General features: G+C 37.6%; 1 protein-coding gene across 1 annotated transcript in view; it reads right to left on the bottom strand.

Annotated features, from left to right (window-relative positions):
• CACNA2D3 (calcium voltage-gated channel auxiliary subunit alpha2delta 3) overlaps window positions 1-17,598 on the bottom strand; it is a 776,451-nt gene that overhangs the window by 34,211 nt on the left and 724,642 nt on the right. The window contains exons 32-35 of the mRNA XM_074344645.1: window positions 17,168-17,243; window positions 14,104-14,156; window positions 12,547-12,602; window positions 3,619-3,730 (exon numbers count right to left, since the gene is read on the bottom strand). Of these exons, the coding sequence (XP_074200746.1) occupies window positions 3,619-3,730; window positions 12,547-12,602; window positions 14,104-14,156; window positions 17,168-17,243 (297 nt within the window). The remainder of the gene's footprint in view (window positions 1-3,618; window positions 3,731-12,546; window positions 12,603-14,103; window positions 14,157-17,167; window positions 17,244-17,598) is intronic.

Here is a 17,598-nt window from a genome sequence, read left to right on the forward strand (position 1 = left end):
TACTATATTCTATTTATAATACAAAATCCTAATGCAAAATGACAAAAAAAAGTTGGAAATGGAAGGAAGGGTATAAATATACCTAAGAAATATTACCTAAAGACCTATGAATCCTATGCTATTAGCCAAAAAAATAGGCTTTAAAGCATAAAGCACTTTCTATAAAAAGAGTTATTATACAGTGATAAAAAGGATGATTTATTAGTAAGCTACACCAATCTTGAACTATAGCTTCAAAATATAGAAAGTAAAACAAAATAAATAACATGAAGAAATGAAAAAATGCATAGCCTGGTGAGGGCTTGACACTTAAAATAGACCAAAAAAATTTTTGTTTGAAATACCATTAACACATCTGATTCTATGGATATGTATTAATCCCAGTACTCAGCTTTTAGACAATGAAAACTGCTTTCAAAAACACATGGACAAATAATAAAATACAAAGCAAGTATTCACATATACTAAAACACATATGTTATACAGACCACAATGTCATTTAATTAGATATCAGTAACAAAAAAAGATAACCTCAAAACTCATATATTAGGAAATCTTAAAATCGTATTTAAAAATTTACAGGTCAAAAAAATGATGTAAATTAGAAAACTTTTGGAGTTGAATAATAATGAAACCTCTATATATTAAATTTACAAACATAAACTGGAATGTAGAAAGAAATTATATATAATATATAAAATAAATGTTAGACCTACAAATGAAGCTGAAAAGTTAAGCAACAAACACAAAATGATAGAAAATAAAAAATAGAGTAAATCCCAAAAACATAGACGGTAACGATACACGTAAGAAAAAAAATAAATGAAATAGAAAGTCAAAGAAACAACAGAGTGAATGAGAGTAAATGATGGTTCTTTGAAAAGGAAAACAAACATCTCTGCCAGTAAGGAGAGAGGAGAGAGGAAAAGAGGAAAACACAGGAGAGTGCAAGGGATGGAAACAGGAAGAGAGGGAGAGAGAAAGAGAGAAAGAGACTGATTTAAAAGGGGCAAAATCACAAGTATGGTAGCATTTGTAATGAAAAGAGAACACTGTTAACAAATGCATGCAATAAACTTGAAAACCGAGATAAAACAGACAATTTCCTAGGGTGTATTTTCATACATTTGAATGTTTCCCAAACTCTAAATGATCTCTTTAACAAAGACAAGAGTTGTTTCTTCCAAAATCATTCCAAAAAGAAATGGAAATTCCAAAGAAATATCTACTAAAGAAACTAATTCAGTAAAAGAAAATTTACTCACACACAAAAACAAACAAAAACCCATTAGTCACTGATAATTTTATGGATAAGTTTTACTAAGTCTACAAGAAACAGATAATTTAATCTTATACAAAATGTTAAAGATATTAGAGAAAGAGGAAAAACTCTCCAAGTAATTTTGTGACAATGAAATGACCTTAACAGCAAAGCCAAATGACAGTACAAGAAAGGAAAAGTTATAGCCCACTCTCCTTTTTGAGCACAGACACGAACGTTCATAATATAATATAAACAAATGAATCAAGTAATACGGTTTTTGGTTTTTGGAATCACGACAGTGAAAGTCCATCCTGGGAAAGAAAATATGCTTTCATATTAGATAAACCATCTACTATTAAAGATATTTATAGTATGTATGATATGGTTCATGATTTAAATTTTTTAATTATATTAATGTAACAACATTTATTAACAAATTATTTTAGTAATGGATGTAGACAAATTTTTGATAAAATTTAACATCCATTCAAGTGTCAAACAATAACAATCATAGCAACGAATACGCTTGAAGAGGTTTTCTTTAACCTAATAAATGATTACCAAAACCTTATAACAATTTAGAAAATGGATAATAATTAAGGCTGCACAACATTGGGAGTGTGCTTAATGCCCCTGAAATACACACTTAAAAATAACTATGATAGTAAATTTTATATTATTTGTATTTTCCTACAATTTAAAAACCCTATAGCAAACGTCATACTTAACATGAAATTATTACAAGCAATTCTTTTAAATTAGGAACAAGATAGAGTTGTCTACTCTCACGGCTTCTATTCAACAAAATATCAGAAGTCCAGTGCAATAAAACAATAATTAAGTGTGGCGATAACAAAGGAAAATTTTGCAAATGATATTACTGTGTATTAAAAAAGTCCAGGAGAATCCCTACACAAATTATTAGATCTAAAAGAGCACTAAGCAGTTGGATACAAGATATTCAATATACAGTGAGGTTCTCATATACTAGCAATTACCAATTAGATAATGTAGTTTTAAACATATGCCATTTCTGACAGCAAAAAAATTTTAAGCTGTTTAGGTACGAATCTGACAAAAATTATAAAACTGTATTAAGAGGTATGTAAATAGAGATATTAAGCTTATAAGTGAGAATGTCCAATAGCATTAAAAAAGCAATTATCTTCAAATTAATCTATAACTGATACCAATTTTAATCAAAACTCTAGCATAATTCATTGAAATTAATAAGCTGACTTCAAAATTAATATGGAAAAGTAAAGAGGCAAGAATACCCAAGACAATTTAGAAGAAGAGTAAGAGATTTGTTCTCCTGAATAAGTCACATGATAAAGCTGTAATAATTAAAGAGATATGTTGTTGATCCAGGTACTGACAAATTATAAAATCTGAAAACAGATCTGCATATAGATGGAACTCAGCCTATGACACAGATGTCATAATAAACCTATTGGAAAATAAAACCTACTCAAAAAGTGCTGTTTAACAGACTAACTACATGGAAAAGGACCAAATTAGATCCTACCTCATGATACTCACAAAGGTATATCCCAGAGGGATTAAAGTCCTAAATGTGAAAGGAAACCCTTTAAGTGTTCAGAATAAAAATATATGAGAATTTATTTACTACGTTACGGCAGAGGCTAGTTTCTGAAACAAGGCACAAAATGCACACATCAAAGAAGAAAGTAAGAATATATTAGACTACATTAAAATAAAAACAAAAGAAAATTTATATGCATCTAAAGACATCTCCAAAAAGAAAATTTTAGAGGAATAAGAAGACACGCATACAAAGCATAGAACTGCAAAGAAATTGTACCTGAAACATAGAAAGAATGCCCAAATCAGTAAGAATATGTCTGCTACCTAGTACAGAACAGCCAACAGGAATGAAGAGGCCAGAGACCCCAAATGACCAATAAAACCAGTTAAAGAGGCCAAATCTCATTACTAATCAGAGACATTCACATTAAGCCACCAAGAAATCAACTCCAATATGGCAGATTTGGGTGAATCCTGAAGGCTTAGTGCCTTCAGTAAAAACACCCAAGAACTTTCTCCAAACATCTGAAATTGTCAACTGTCTATTGGGAAAAGACCAATTAGTGTTTGTCCAACCATATACAGACTAGTCTAAAAATCTCCTATATACTAGGATGTATATTTGAATGTTTCCCAAACTCTAAGTGATCTCTCTAACAAAGCCAAGTGGTATTTCTTCCAAGCTAATGAAAATACACAAGAGGGCAGCCATGTTTCCAGCTCTCAACGTAATCCTGTGCATGCCAGTCACACTGGCCCATCTGGGAGAGTTCTACACTGAGCAGGAAAGGGGGTGGGGTGCTTACTTGGAGCAGTCTTCACAAGCAATGTTCCCTGAGGTTTCCTTGATGGTGCGCTCAGAGACAAACGCTGGATATTCAGTATCACAAGGCTCCAGGGTCTGTTTCAATTTCTGGGCTGTAGGAATAAGGGGGGAAAAGATAAAGGCTCAGGCTTTGTTGTGACTGGCAGCCCACAGTAACTCAGAACGCAGTTCTGCTCCTGCTGCTCTGTGATTTTTCTAGGCACAGCATAATGCATTATTTTCTAATTAGTCAAGTGATTTCATCTGCCAAGCAACTCTATAAGCTATAATTCCTCAAGCAGTTTTGTTGGCGTGATCAACTATCATTTATGCATCACAAGAATTCTACTTTCTGGGACAACATCAGTCACTGGGTCTCAGACTTACTTGAACTTAGCAACAACACATACACATACATATTTCTGAATAAATGTATAAAATACAAGTTATACCATATTATTTAGGGTGAGACAAAGGTCATGATACAACTGCATGGTTTTATTACAGAAACAAAATTGAAATATGGAATAGTAAAATGCATAATGTCTTTGAAACAGAGCCATGAGCCTAATCCTACTATGATGAATTTCCTTGTCTAGTAAGATAGTACTACTAAATGACCCTGGTATGTGGATGATTACATAGCAGGTACTTGGTAAAGGCTTGGTGGTCAATTAAATAACTTAAACAAGTTATGTCCAGTGGTAAAATCCCAAAACCTAAGTCTCAGTTTTTAAAATTTACAAATTGGGGAGAATATAGTCCTTCTATTAGAGGTTGATGTGAGAATTAAATGAAACAATATGTACTGAGTACTTAGTGCAGTACCTGGAGTATAATGAGTGCTAATGTCAAATAATAATAACAATAGTAACAAAAACAAAATAATCCTAGCATTCTAATGAGGCCATTAATGATGATGACAATGATGAGAGATCCTATACAATAGTGGTTAAGGGTAAAGTAAGAGAAGTTTGGACAATGTCCTGCCTCACTGCTTTTAGCTAATCCTCAGTATTCTCATTCGTAAAATGGAGATGCCAGTAGTACAGGTGCTCTTCACAAGAGGTCTACTCATGAACATTTTCCCAGTAGAATGCTTGCTTACAGGTTTCCAACTCCCAAACTTTGTATAAAGTTTTTGGCTGATGTTTATATAGAAATGTAAATATATACTTGTGAATATATATATATATAATATATATACTATATACATATAATATAATGTGATTCTTCTACATACAGGATTTTTACTAAGCTTTAATTATTTTGAGGAAACTGATTGGGGGTTTGGGTTGATTGAAGCATAATACATTGTAATTTTTCATATTTAAAACAAAAGGAAGTAGACTCTTAATCAGCTTTTTTATGCATAACATGTGATTTTCCAGGACTGGTCACTGACATTAAGGGAAGATTCCTGTACTAACTTACAGGGTTGTTCCGAGGAACAAACAGACTAAAGTATGTACAGCTCTTAACAGAGTGACACACATGCACATTTTCACACACATGTGTGCCCCCCATCCACACACAGCCTTCATGAAATGCTAGTTGTAGGCATTAATCATCTACATGCCAGGAGATGGGCTAATTGCATGGCAGCTAAGAGCAGAAACTCTGGGTGTTGTGAATTCTGCCATTGCTGTGTGACATCAGATGGGTATTTAATTTCTCCACACCATAGTGTTCTCATCTGGAAAATGGAATAACAGAACCAACTCCACATGGTTGTTTGAAGATCAAATGAATCCATCCATGGAAAGTGGCTGGTATATCACTAGAACTACTTAAGTGTATGCGCTTACTGCCACCAGGATGTCCACTGTGTATATTATTTCATTGAATCCTCAGATTGTCAGCCTTTTTGAGTCATTGCTGTTTGGTTAGAAAGGCAAGCAGGTGGCTGCCTCCCTGATCCTGACTCCACTAAGGGTACCAAGCTGATAGTCATCATGCCCACAAAGGGCCAGGTCCCAAGGATTGCCTATCCCCTGTGCCCTGTGGGGCTAGCTCACAGAAAGTGTCATTTCATGCTTGCTGAATAAATGAATGATTCTCCTGAATGGTGTTTTTCAGGCAAATAACACAGACAAAGGAAATGGGAGACTCTCAGTGCCTAATGGCAAACTGCCTTCCTTGGGTGGAAGGCAAGGGGATTTTAGGCAGCCCATGTCCAACAGTAACAACACAGAGGCACTTAGTGAGAACACCATCTTCTTCCTGTTTCTTTTTCAATGCCCCTGATTTTGTCAGGAGGATGTCTTTGTTTGATGCTTGGGAGTTTTTGCCATCTTTCTTTCATTTTTCTTTCATTTGCTCTTCTCTCCTTTTCTCCTATGGAGGCCAAACATGAAGCTCAGAGGATCTGAGTACAATTTGATAGCATTGCTTACTTTCAGGGTAACAACTGAATTTCTCTTTATGGCAAGCAATAGTGACTTTTAATTTGGGAACCTTCCTTTTAATGTTTAATTCATTTAAATTTCAAAAAGTCAGTCAGTTAAAGTGAAATAAACATTAAATAAACAAAAGCATAGATTATAAGTAGATATGGTAGTGATATGTCATCATGCAGACGGCATATAATAACCCAATTATGGTAACAGCTAAATTTATTAAGAAATTACTATACGCCAGATGCTGTTCCACTATACACATATTAATTTACTTTACAGTAAAACATCACAAACAATAACTTTGAGGTAAGAAGAACTGCTATCTCTATTTCATAAGTTGGAGGGGATTGGAGGGGAAGTTGGAGTTAACCGCCCAAATTCATCCAGTGAGTATGTGGCAGGGCCAAAATTTGAACTTGGGCTGTCTGGTCCAGCACATGTATATTTAACTGCTCTGTGAAGTTTGGCCAATAAAAGGAAGAAAGGTCTTTGGGGCAGGCGAAGATAGGCAGCACATGTGATTTAAATAACCCTGAAAATTGCACCATATCTAATTCTAATTGTCTAGGCCCAGATACAATGCAACATTGAGTCCAACACTATCAATGGCGAGATTCATTTGGCTCTGAACCTTTCTGAAGATGAAATTTGTATTCCTCTGACAACTGCAGGCACCCATACTGACATAGTGATAAACCATTGAGTCTATTTGCAGCATGACTATAGACTGCCTGGAAGTTGCTTGGTGCTTTTGAGAAACGCACGAATTATCACATAAAATCAGGGCTACATGTAATCTAAATAACATGGTTTATTATGAAGACCTTTCTTTGTCTGGAGTGCCATGGAAAACACCACATATATTTGCCAGTCATTACTGTTAATCTATGGAATTTCAAACCAATAACTAAGGCCGCCAACCATCTACTGAGTACTGTTTTAACTCTCAGGCATTTAAAACTTATTATCTTACAAAGATGTAGGTACTCAAGGATCATGGAGCTCAGCTAAACTGATTCCTTATTTTTCCAAAAAGGAAAACAGGGGTTCAGAAAGCAGGCGTAGCCTGCCTTGAATACCACAGAAAGTGACTCATCTAGATCACCATTTACCTAAACAGTAGAACAACCACCGCCAACTTTGCAGCCAAAACTAAGTGCTTATTATGTGCCAAACACCATGCTAGGCCCTCTGATGGACAGAATCCTCACCAACATGTGGTGAGCAAGGCTCAGCTACTATCCTGTTTTACAGATGAAGAGACTAAAACTCAGAGAAATTAAGTGACACTGCTTGCCCATGGTCACACCACTACAAGTTATAGAGCCCAGACACGTGTACGTGGCCACATCCCAGGGCCTCCATCCTTCCCTATCACCCTGTCCGCCTCCCACCCCACTCATACTGGATGTCTCAGGCTGAAGCTGCCAGAACCTATCACTCACTCACAATGAAGTACCCAATGGAGGATCCACACAATTGAATTTTTTTAATTTTCCCTTAGCAACAAATGTCCCTGATGAGAATAACTGACTTGGGTTCACAGTAATTATGTGCAGACAATCAGGAATGAATAGAGTTGCCATTTGAAAAGCTGTCCTCTTCTTTTGTCGCTGTGAATGCACCCCCATTCATAACCGGGTGCCAGCAAGCTCCATTCTCTTTGTGCAATTTCACCAAAATGATACCTTTGTGATAATCAAGCAGAAATGGCCTTCCACAGTCCCCTTCATTAAGGAAATGAAGCAGATAAACAGTGTAATTATGGATTCCATTTTTAGCTAAACAAAGATGTATGTCTCAGCTCAGGGTCTTTATCCAGTGAGGGAAGGGTAAATTTAGAATGAAGAAACCTTGCAAGGCAATACTGTTATGGTGCTTGAAACCTTTCTCTACTCACACTGTGTCTGAGATTCACATTTACATTTAACAAAGATTCAGATTCATATAGCAGCTCCGTGGCTGAGTGCATTCACCCTCATTTGAGTCAGTTTCTTCAACAAGAAAATGGAAAAAGTCATAGCCATGCCCAGCAGAGGGCTGTAGGTCTGAATGAGACAACCCACATGCAGCAGCCTGCTCAACACAGGCTCACAGAAGGCCAGCTGTGTCTCTCGCCGTCTTCCAGCAGAGGTGGCTGGTCTTGGCTTAGGGTTTAGTCCAGTATCTACTAGCTGTCTGACACAGGTGCCTCAGAGAGGCTTAGTGACAAATTCTATCAATCCCCATCCCTCAGGTGCATTGAAGAGATCTGAAGATAACCTACTGCCAGCACTCTGGAAAGGGAAAAGCACCATATATTGGCACACTATGTGCAGATGATGTAACTATTTGACAAGACCTTTCTACAGTCTGTCCGTGGAGTGAGAGGATTTGGAATCATCTATTAGGTTTGTTTAAAAAGCTTCCTAAGACAGAAAACAGAGATCTGAAATATCACATCATTCCTCTTAGCTAAAATGGAGTGGGGAAGATGGGGATATGAAATTTCAGAATGGGAACCTTCACAAGTTTCTGTAACTGTCATGAGTGCAAAGACCATATCCCTCTTCTTTATTCATCTCTCCTAAACTACACCACTTGGTCTAAACCACTGTTTCTCAATAGTGGCACTACTGACATTTTGAATCAGATAATTCTTTGTTGTGAGGAGCTGTCCTGTGTGTTGTAGGATGTTCAGCACCATCTTTGACCTCTACCCACTAGATGCCAGTAGCTCTCTCCCATTCCTAGTTGTGACAATCCAAAATGTCTCCAGATACTGCAATGACCCCTGAGGCAAAATCACTCCCAGGTTGAAAACCACTGGTCTAAGCGGAGATCACCGGGGCTGGCACTCAACAGAAACTCAACAACTAATTGTGCATGTCAAGGATCAGAACAAGAGTGTGGGCAGATGCCTGTGGCAGCAGGTCCTAGGGAAGGGAAGCAAAGCAGGCCAAGGTGAAAATAGAGGAAGCAGCAATGAAGGCTGGCATGAAGGGAGGGCACCCTCATGATCACCATCAAAACCCCTCAGCCAGGGGTGGGCAGGCACGTGGGTATGAAGAGGAATGAGAGGGATGTCAAAAAGTGAACCACTGAAGACCACCAGCCTGCTGCCCCAGCACTGAGCATTTGCCTCAGAAAGAGCTAGACATCTTAGCCAGAAGAGCCAGTGCCACTCAAAACATGAGCCCTGCCCACCAAGTGTGGAGACTTGCTCTGTGCCGTCTTGCAGGCGCACTTTGCATGCATAGTTTAATCCACTGCTCACAGCCACATTACGTCTATTGTTATCTGTTGACAAATAAGGAAACCAAAGCCCAGAAGGAACAAATGACTTGTCTAGAACCACACAGCTAGCAAGTGGCATAGTAAGGCTGCCTGCCTCCAAGGCCAGGACACTCAACTTCTAGGCAAAACAGCCACTCCAACCTCCCAGAGCTCAGAGCTTGCCTGGGAAGAAGTCGTAATTTGTCCCCAGGCTCTGGTGCTGCAAAGAGGGATGCTATCTAACTAACTTGCCATCCATTCTCTTGGCCTCTACTCTTTTAATCTCATGTCTCTCTTCCCACTCATAATAGTAAAATTGTGGACATGCTCACCAAATAAGAAAAGTGACTAGAAAAAGGTAACAAGCACCTATTTAGTAGGTATCTTCTCATCTCTCTTTTTTCAATTCATACACATTTTAAACAAAAGCAGGTTCATGTTCTAGGTAAAATTTTCTTTGGGGTATATGAGAATTTTCTCTTGCTAATTCATATTTTGGTCTCTGCTTATTGACTCCCCACTTCTGACTCTACATCCTCCCTCTCCCCAACCACTGGTGGCTTTTGATGGGTCTGTACAGTTCTGTATATTGTTTTTCTTTGTATTACTAAATATACTAAATATTAAATAAAATGAAACATTACTAAATTTAATAAGCATTTTTGATCATGTTAAAGTTTTCTGTGCCTTTCTGTGAATGGACTGTATTTTTTGTAACATAAGTTTGTTTTCTGTCTGCGAGTCTAGTTTTCTTTTGTATATAGATTCACCTATATCATATTTTAAATTTCACATATAACTGATATCATGGTATTTGTCTTTCTCCGTCTGACTTACTTCACTAAGTATAATATTCTCTAGGTCCATCCATGTTGCTGCAAATGGCAATATTTTGTTCCTTTTTATGGCTGAGTAATATTCCATTATGTGTGTATGTGTGTGTATTTATATATACCATAGAAGATATAGATCTATATAAAATATATTTTCTATGGTATATGCACATCTGTTATCTCTATATATATTCTATCTATATAGATATATATATCCATATCTTCTCAAGCCAACCATCTGTTGATGGGCACCTGTGATGTTTCCATGTCTAGTCATTATAAATGGTGCTCTTATGAACCAATGTGCATGTATTTTTTATAATTAGACTTTGTTTTTTCCAGATATATACCCAGGAGTGGGATTGCTGGATCATATGGAAGCTCTGTTTTCAATTCTTTAAGGAACCACCATACTGTTTTCCATAGTGGCTGCAACAATTTACATTCCTACCAACAGTGTTTTCTCTACACTCTCTCTTGCATTTATTATTTGTAGACTTTTTGACAGAACCCATTCTGACCGGTGTGAGACAATAACTTGTTGTGGTTTTGACTTGCATTTCTCTAATATTTAGTGACAATGAACATCTTTTCACATGCCTGTTGGCCATCTTTATGCTGTAACTTATTTTTAAATAAATAAATTTTGTTCATCGTTTAAAGAGTTCCCAGTACCTGCAATCATAAATTCCATAGTGTAGATCATCCTGTCATAGAATCCTTTGTTCCACTCTCAGTTTATTTCCTTAGGCTGTATTTCTAGAAGTAGGATTAAGGGCACTCACTGCCATTTAAAGCTGGTACCAACCCAGGAGGAAGATGACAAGGATCAAGCCCACACCCTGAAGGTCACCAGGATAGTGTATAGTGTGTGTGTGTGTGTGTGTGTGTGTGTGTGTGTGTGTGTGTGTGTGTGTATGAAAGCAGAGGACTTGGGTCCTGGGCTGCTGGGCTGTCAGCTTCCCAGGATGGAACCAACTCTGAACATCCTTGGTCCAGCTCGCTGCTAGCAGAGCTACTCCATGCAAGTGCAGGTATTTGTAGATCTTTCTGAAGATATTACTCCATCTCATACTCTAACAAGAAATTAATGAATTCCCAAATTTAGGCAAATTGGGCCTATTTATTAGTTACAAAATGATGACAGTGACTGAAATGGTTATACCTGGCACAAGGAAGATTTATTAGAGTATTCAACAAGCAAAGACTTAGCACCTACTATGTACCAAGCATCAGTTTGGTGCTAAGGGATAACAGTGGTTAAGGCATGGCTCCTGCCATCAAGAAATTCTAGTTTAGTGTAAAACACACAAACAAACTGAAGCAATAATGGTGTGGACAAGCTGGGAAAACGTGTGAGCTGACTGGGACAGAGGCGGGAAGGAAATGTTGCTTATTCTTCCAGGAGAATGGAAGGATTCGTCGACACCTGGGGTTGTAAGCAGGGGGGAGGAAATAAGACTGAAATATATCCAGCCTGTGGGGGAATGCTGATTTGTCACCAGTCCACCCTACTAATTAAAAATAATAACGGCAGCTGTCCGCTGGTCCCTGGCATCAAAATTAAAAAACAGACATAAATGAATACACAAAGGAAAGAACGAACAGAGTATATCTAAGAAACAAGAGACTGAACAGGCAGGTCAGATGGCTGGGAGACAGCCCACACTAAGGAGCATTGGTTTTAGATGGAATGGGGATGCGACTATTCATCACCGTCATGGGTAACATCATCATCACCATTATCATTAATTAATTACAGCTACCATTTTTAAGGGCTTACTATATCTGTGCTCAGCATATATCATGATTTATCTTACCATTAAATGCATACATACACACAAATGATAAGAGATAAATATTATTTGTTATTTTCTCTATTTTGCTAACTGTGGGGAAACTGAAGCCTTGAAGAGATCAGCTAACTTGATAAAGGCCAACCTCAGAGCCAGAACTCATATCCAAACTTATCTAACTCTACAACTCAGGCCTCTAATAGTTTCTACTAATTACTGCTCAGGCCATGGATGGTTTTTGAGCAGGGAAAGTAATATGATCAGATTTATATCTTATGAAGGTAATAGCAAAAAGGTAATGGTTATCCCTTCATTTAGCCTGAAATAGGCAATGTGTCTGTGATCCTTAGATTTCAGCACTGCCCACTAACTTTTGAAGATTCACCTGTGCAGTGTATGCACTCAAAGCCTTAGTTAAGGAAACAGGCCAAAGTGTACATTCAACATAGGCTGAAAGAAACCTGTGGAATTTTTGTCAGACTGAACAGCGCTGCCCTTAGCACAAAGGATTCCTTTTGCTGACAGAGAGGAAAAATCATCACTTTGTCATGCGTAGTTTTATGCAAGCACATCTCTGATGGAAAGCAGCCGGTGTACCCCAGGTTTATCACTCCGAGCTGGGAGAGAGAAGCCAGTTGCTGCTTACCTTTAGCTGTCATATCTGAGTGCCACCAACCGCAGAGGTTAAATTCGACCAGGAACCTAAATAGGTGATGGAAAAATCCAATGTTACTTGGTTACCAACACCCTGACTGGAAGACTGACATTCTATGTTACTCAGCATCACTCACCTCATTCTAAAGAATAAGATCATAATCTGGAGATAGCAACCACTGAATTTTCACTAGGTTTTATCAAACTTGTGAAAGACTATTTTATCACCAATACCAGCCAAACTCTGAAATCAGGCTGACCTATACCCGGGGACTCTGTGGAGAAATATCCTGCTTTATAGGTTATTTTTATTTTCTAGTTATAGTCTGAGTCCATAGTAAAATGTCAACATTTAAAGGGAATCCCCTGCCTTGGTTCAGAAATACAAAAAATTTTCTCTACCTAGACTACGATCTGCAGTATAAAGGATGCTTTCAAAATTTATATTGCAACACACACATATTCAGTTGTGTGTGTTTGTGTGTGTTTGTGTGTGTGTGTGTGTGTGTGTGTGTGTGTAGGGCAGGGTGGTGGAGACAGTTGGGACAAACTACTTTCTATGAAATTATGTCACAATGCAACTCCATAAAAATCATAATTTCTCAATTGCTAGTGAAAAATGCAAAAGTAACATAAATCATCCTACAAATGAATGGAGCTATATCAAAATTCAGTCATTTCCTTCTCAGGCTCATGACTACTATCTCTAGCAGCTCACAATCAAAATCCCACTATTACCTGTATTTTCTGTCTCTTACATACATGTAGAACTTACTCCCCACCTGACGTTATAACTTTGCTAAGTTAATATAGGTTACATTAAAGCAATAAAGAAGGCAATGTTTCTTCATCAAATAGCAGGACCTCTGCCTTAAATCCACAAAACTAGAAACTTAGTAGGGAAAATAAGAATAAGAGAGTTTGGTGCAGCTTGAACGATCTGGTTTCCATGCTGGTCCATGGAATTCCTCCCTTCTGTGTGACACAGTGTTTCTGTAATGTGTCCAATATCTCATCTGGAAGTCAAGCCTTTCATCTTTGTGCCATTTCAAGTCTGACCTAAGTCACAGATGCATCCAGCAGGACTGTAATTTGACAGGGTAAACAATTAAATCACACCTGAGAAAGCCCCTGACCCATGACTGCACAGGCCCCCATGCCTGCACATGCCAAGACATCCAACGTAGCACAGTGGACGACCCTGGCAATTTGTTCTTCTGACCACAGCCCACCCAGGCTGCATTAAAAACAGCCAGACATCTACGTTAAATTTAACAGTAACCATAATAAATAAATTTGGTTTGTGTATTGTAAGCTGTTCATCTGCTAAACAGTGACATAAAGGCATAAGCAGTGACCACGAATAACTTAATGAAAGATAATTTTTTGGACTCAGCATTCAGTATTTCGAGATGTTCAGTGAAGTTATCTCAGAGCATTATGAATCATCTAATGGTTATTGAAAACACAAAGCAAGTTTCCCAATTCACTTTATAACACAAAAAGAAAAGCAATAATACTTTTTTAAAATGCAGCAAATTGTACTTACAAGACGAGTTCTGTCATTATCCATTTTACTGCAGCAAGGAAGGCATTATAAGGCTGAAGAGAAGAATTTCATTCATTAAAAACAATGTATCACACACAAAATTAGTAGTTTAACCTAAAGCTTTACATAAAGACAATGTTATTCTTTTAGAGAGATTGATATCATGTCAAAAAACAGTGAAGCTCTAGCTAAAAGACAAAAATGGTTGGATACTGTATCCCAAAACTAACATCCTAAAACTTTGAACTCCCTTGTAGTGAGATGTGATTTACAAGTAAAATAAACATGATCTAATACAGGGGTTATCTCTGGGAGGAAAAAGGAAGTTCAGTAAACGATGCTTAAACCGTTACCCTCTGGGGGCTAATATTTCGCAGCCTAATGCTGAGGGGCTGGAATCATATAACTAATTTCAAATGGTAATTCACAGGGCTGCCTCTCGGAAAGGCGATTTCCCGTTTTCCATCTCTGTACGTCATTCACTGAAATACTCAAAAATTGCATACTTGATTTTAATGCCACCCATGAATTACGTAGGACTTAGGCTGCCTTTTCTCACACTTACACATTAGGACTTGAAAAAATGATAACCATATAAACATATGATTTTATCCTTGCAGAAAATCCCCTTCACTCTATAAAAGAAGGCATTGACAGCCTAATCTTTATTTCAGAATATTCTAATTAAAAAAAGCAATGGGATTGTTTATTCTGTGATATTTCCTATGTGGATAATTCAATTTCCTGAATTCTGGAAAATACCAAGTCTCCCCCTCAGTCAGTTCTTTGTATCTAAGTATGCCAGATACGTGAGTGGTGGGTGGACCTGACAGACAGGCAATGACATTGGCAAAGCCTGGGCCCCAAGTTGTGGGTCCAGAAAAATCTCAGAACCTTTTGTGGTTGCCTTTAGGTAGCAGGGAATTGAAATGCCTAATCCTGCTTTCTTTTTCTTTCTTTTTTTTTTTTTTTTCCCCAAGCTCTAGAATTCTTCCTTTCTTCCTTCCTTCCTCCCTCCCCCCCTTCCCTTTCCTTCCTCCCTTCCTCCCTCCCTCCCTTCCCTTTCCTTCCTCCCTTCCTCTTTCTTTTTTTTTTTTTGTTTTTTCTTTTTCTTTCTTTCTTTCTTTCTCTCTCCCTCTCTCTCTCTCTTTCTTTCCTTTCCTCTTCCTTCCTTCCTTCATTTTTAACACCTTTATTATGGTATGGTTCCTGCACAGTAAATTACACATATTCCAGATGCACAATTTGATGAATTTTGACAGATGTATACACCCATGAAACCACCACCACAATCAAGATAGCTAACATCCCCATCACTCTCCCAAGAGGTACAATTTTCAAATTCCCAATTTATCCCTTCCCACCCTCTTTACTCCCTGGTAACCATTTGTGATGGGATGGATGCTAAAATCTACCTTCCCAGCATTTTGATGATAAAGACTAGAACTAGGAATGGGGAAATTATCCAGTTTCAAATAAAAGAAGAACCAATTTATACACCTGTGACCATTCTTGAAATTTCCCTATTTCAAGCCAGTAAGCAAATGAACAGAATAACAACAACAATCCACTGGGGTTACTCCTAGTCCACCTAGATTTCAGACTGGATCTCTTGCTCTGGTTAAGTGTGTCCTGTCATTCCTTGAATCACAGGGCTTTCAGGATTAGGGTCAGATAAGGATGTGAACTCTTAACTATTTCCTAAAATCAAATGCATCCAGACAGTCCCGTGGTTCTGCCATTACTATTCTTATGGCTTGAAAAATAATCATCTTTGTTTTTAAAATACCAGGGTGATCAGACCTTAGGACAGTTCTGTGCCTTTGTACTTGCCTGGATGTGTAGTAACATTTCAGTGCCCCTTCACAGAGTAGGAGAGAATATATAAAGGGATTAACGAGGCTTTGGAGGTGAGGAGGGGGAGGTATAAGGGCAACTCACCCTGAGGCCTGGGAAGGGTACTCAAGCATTCCTTGCCAGATGCTGGCTCAAAGCAGGGTAAACAAAGGGATTATGCAAACATGGGATTAAAAAATTTAAATGCACATTAGCATTCAGAAGGATAAAGCCATTGAGCTTTTAAGCCTAATGATAAAAACATATCTTGGGAACATTTTAAGTCTAGAAATATTCATGTTAAGGTTAGAGAAATTGGGTTTGAAAAGATATGTTAATTCTCACCAAAAAGAGGTATTTTTCAAAATGTCCAATTTTTTAGTTCCTAGTTGCCTCTCAGAAATGTTCCAGCTCCAAATCATTTTTTGCTCCCTCAGTGTAGGAGAATCATGTTAAATATTTGGTTTTTATATAATCCTTTTGCAAGATTTTACATCTGCAAATAAGAAGGTGTATATTTATATCTTAAAACCAAAATGGCTCTTAAATTTTGTGTTTCAAACCAAATTTTAGGTTGATTTTTGCAATTTACAAAATGATAACATGTAATGGTTATAATTATACACATATATTAGACTATGTTGAAGTATCTATATTAGTTTTTTCTGTGTTGTCAAGTTACTGGTGGCTAAACTTACAATGCTTGCACACTGTAAATTACATTCTTTAACTGAGGGTAAATTGTAACAGTTAATTTCTGGTGATCCGAAATCCAGTTTCTAAAGATATAAAGCTACACTGATTGATCCTCAACTGTGGTATCATAGATGGAATCAGATCCAAGGAAAATGATGTTAAAAGCAGCAGCATGATTAAAGAATCTGATCAAAATGTGAATTTGTTCACAGGTAACAGGAAGATTCTGTTGAATCAAATTCTCTTTTATATGAGAATAAGAGAACTGATAAAACTTCTTCCCTTTTCTATACATCAAAAGGGGGCTGCTGCATTAATCCATCAGATTTCAGTCATTCACATAATCACTGTGCTTGGGTTTAAACAGAAGTGATTTTTCTTAACCAGTAAAGTCAAGAAATACATTTAAATATTCACAGTTTTGAATATTTAAACAGATAACTTGATGACTCTAAAGAAAAAGATACGTTCACACACAGGGACAGACAGAAGAAACATGCAGCTGTTTTCTGAGAGACTGCACTGTACTTACATCCAGTAGGCCATGGGCGCCATCACTGGTCTCCTTGTTGGCCCTGCACATGGCTTGATAGTCATAAAGGGTAATTCTATAGGACAAAATGGAAAGGAGCTTTACTAAATGGGAAAACATGAAAAACAAATGATGCTGTGCACCAACCAGCAAGGTGAACAGTCACTAACACCACGATCCAGTGCAGCAGTGACAAACACAAATCAAGGCAGGCCTAACAATGGTGACAAGCAAGGAAAACGGCAAAGTCCAAGACTGGGGACAGTCACATCACACTTGGAACTTGAATAACAAAGAGAATAAAGGTAATGGGATGGAGAGGGGAAAGGAAACCTCCCATCCTCCACCCCCACAACTTGACAAAACAGACATTTTGGTTTGAACAAGAATGGTTTGCCTGGACCAGGATACTACAAAGGAATATGTTGTTT

This window comes from Camelus bactrianus, chromosome 17 (genome assembly GCF_048773025.1).
Source record: "Camelus bactrianus isolate YW-2024 breed Bactrian camel chromosome 17, ASM4877302v1, whole genome shotgun sequence".
In the NCBI taxonomy this organism is placed as follows: domain Eukaryota; kingdom Metazoa; phylum Chordata; class Mammalia; order Artiodactyla; family Camelidae; genus Camelus; species Camelus bactrianus.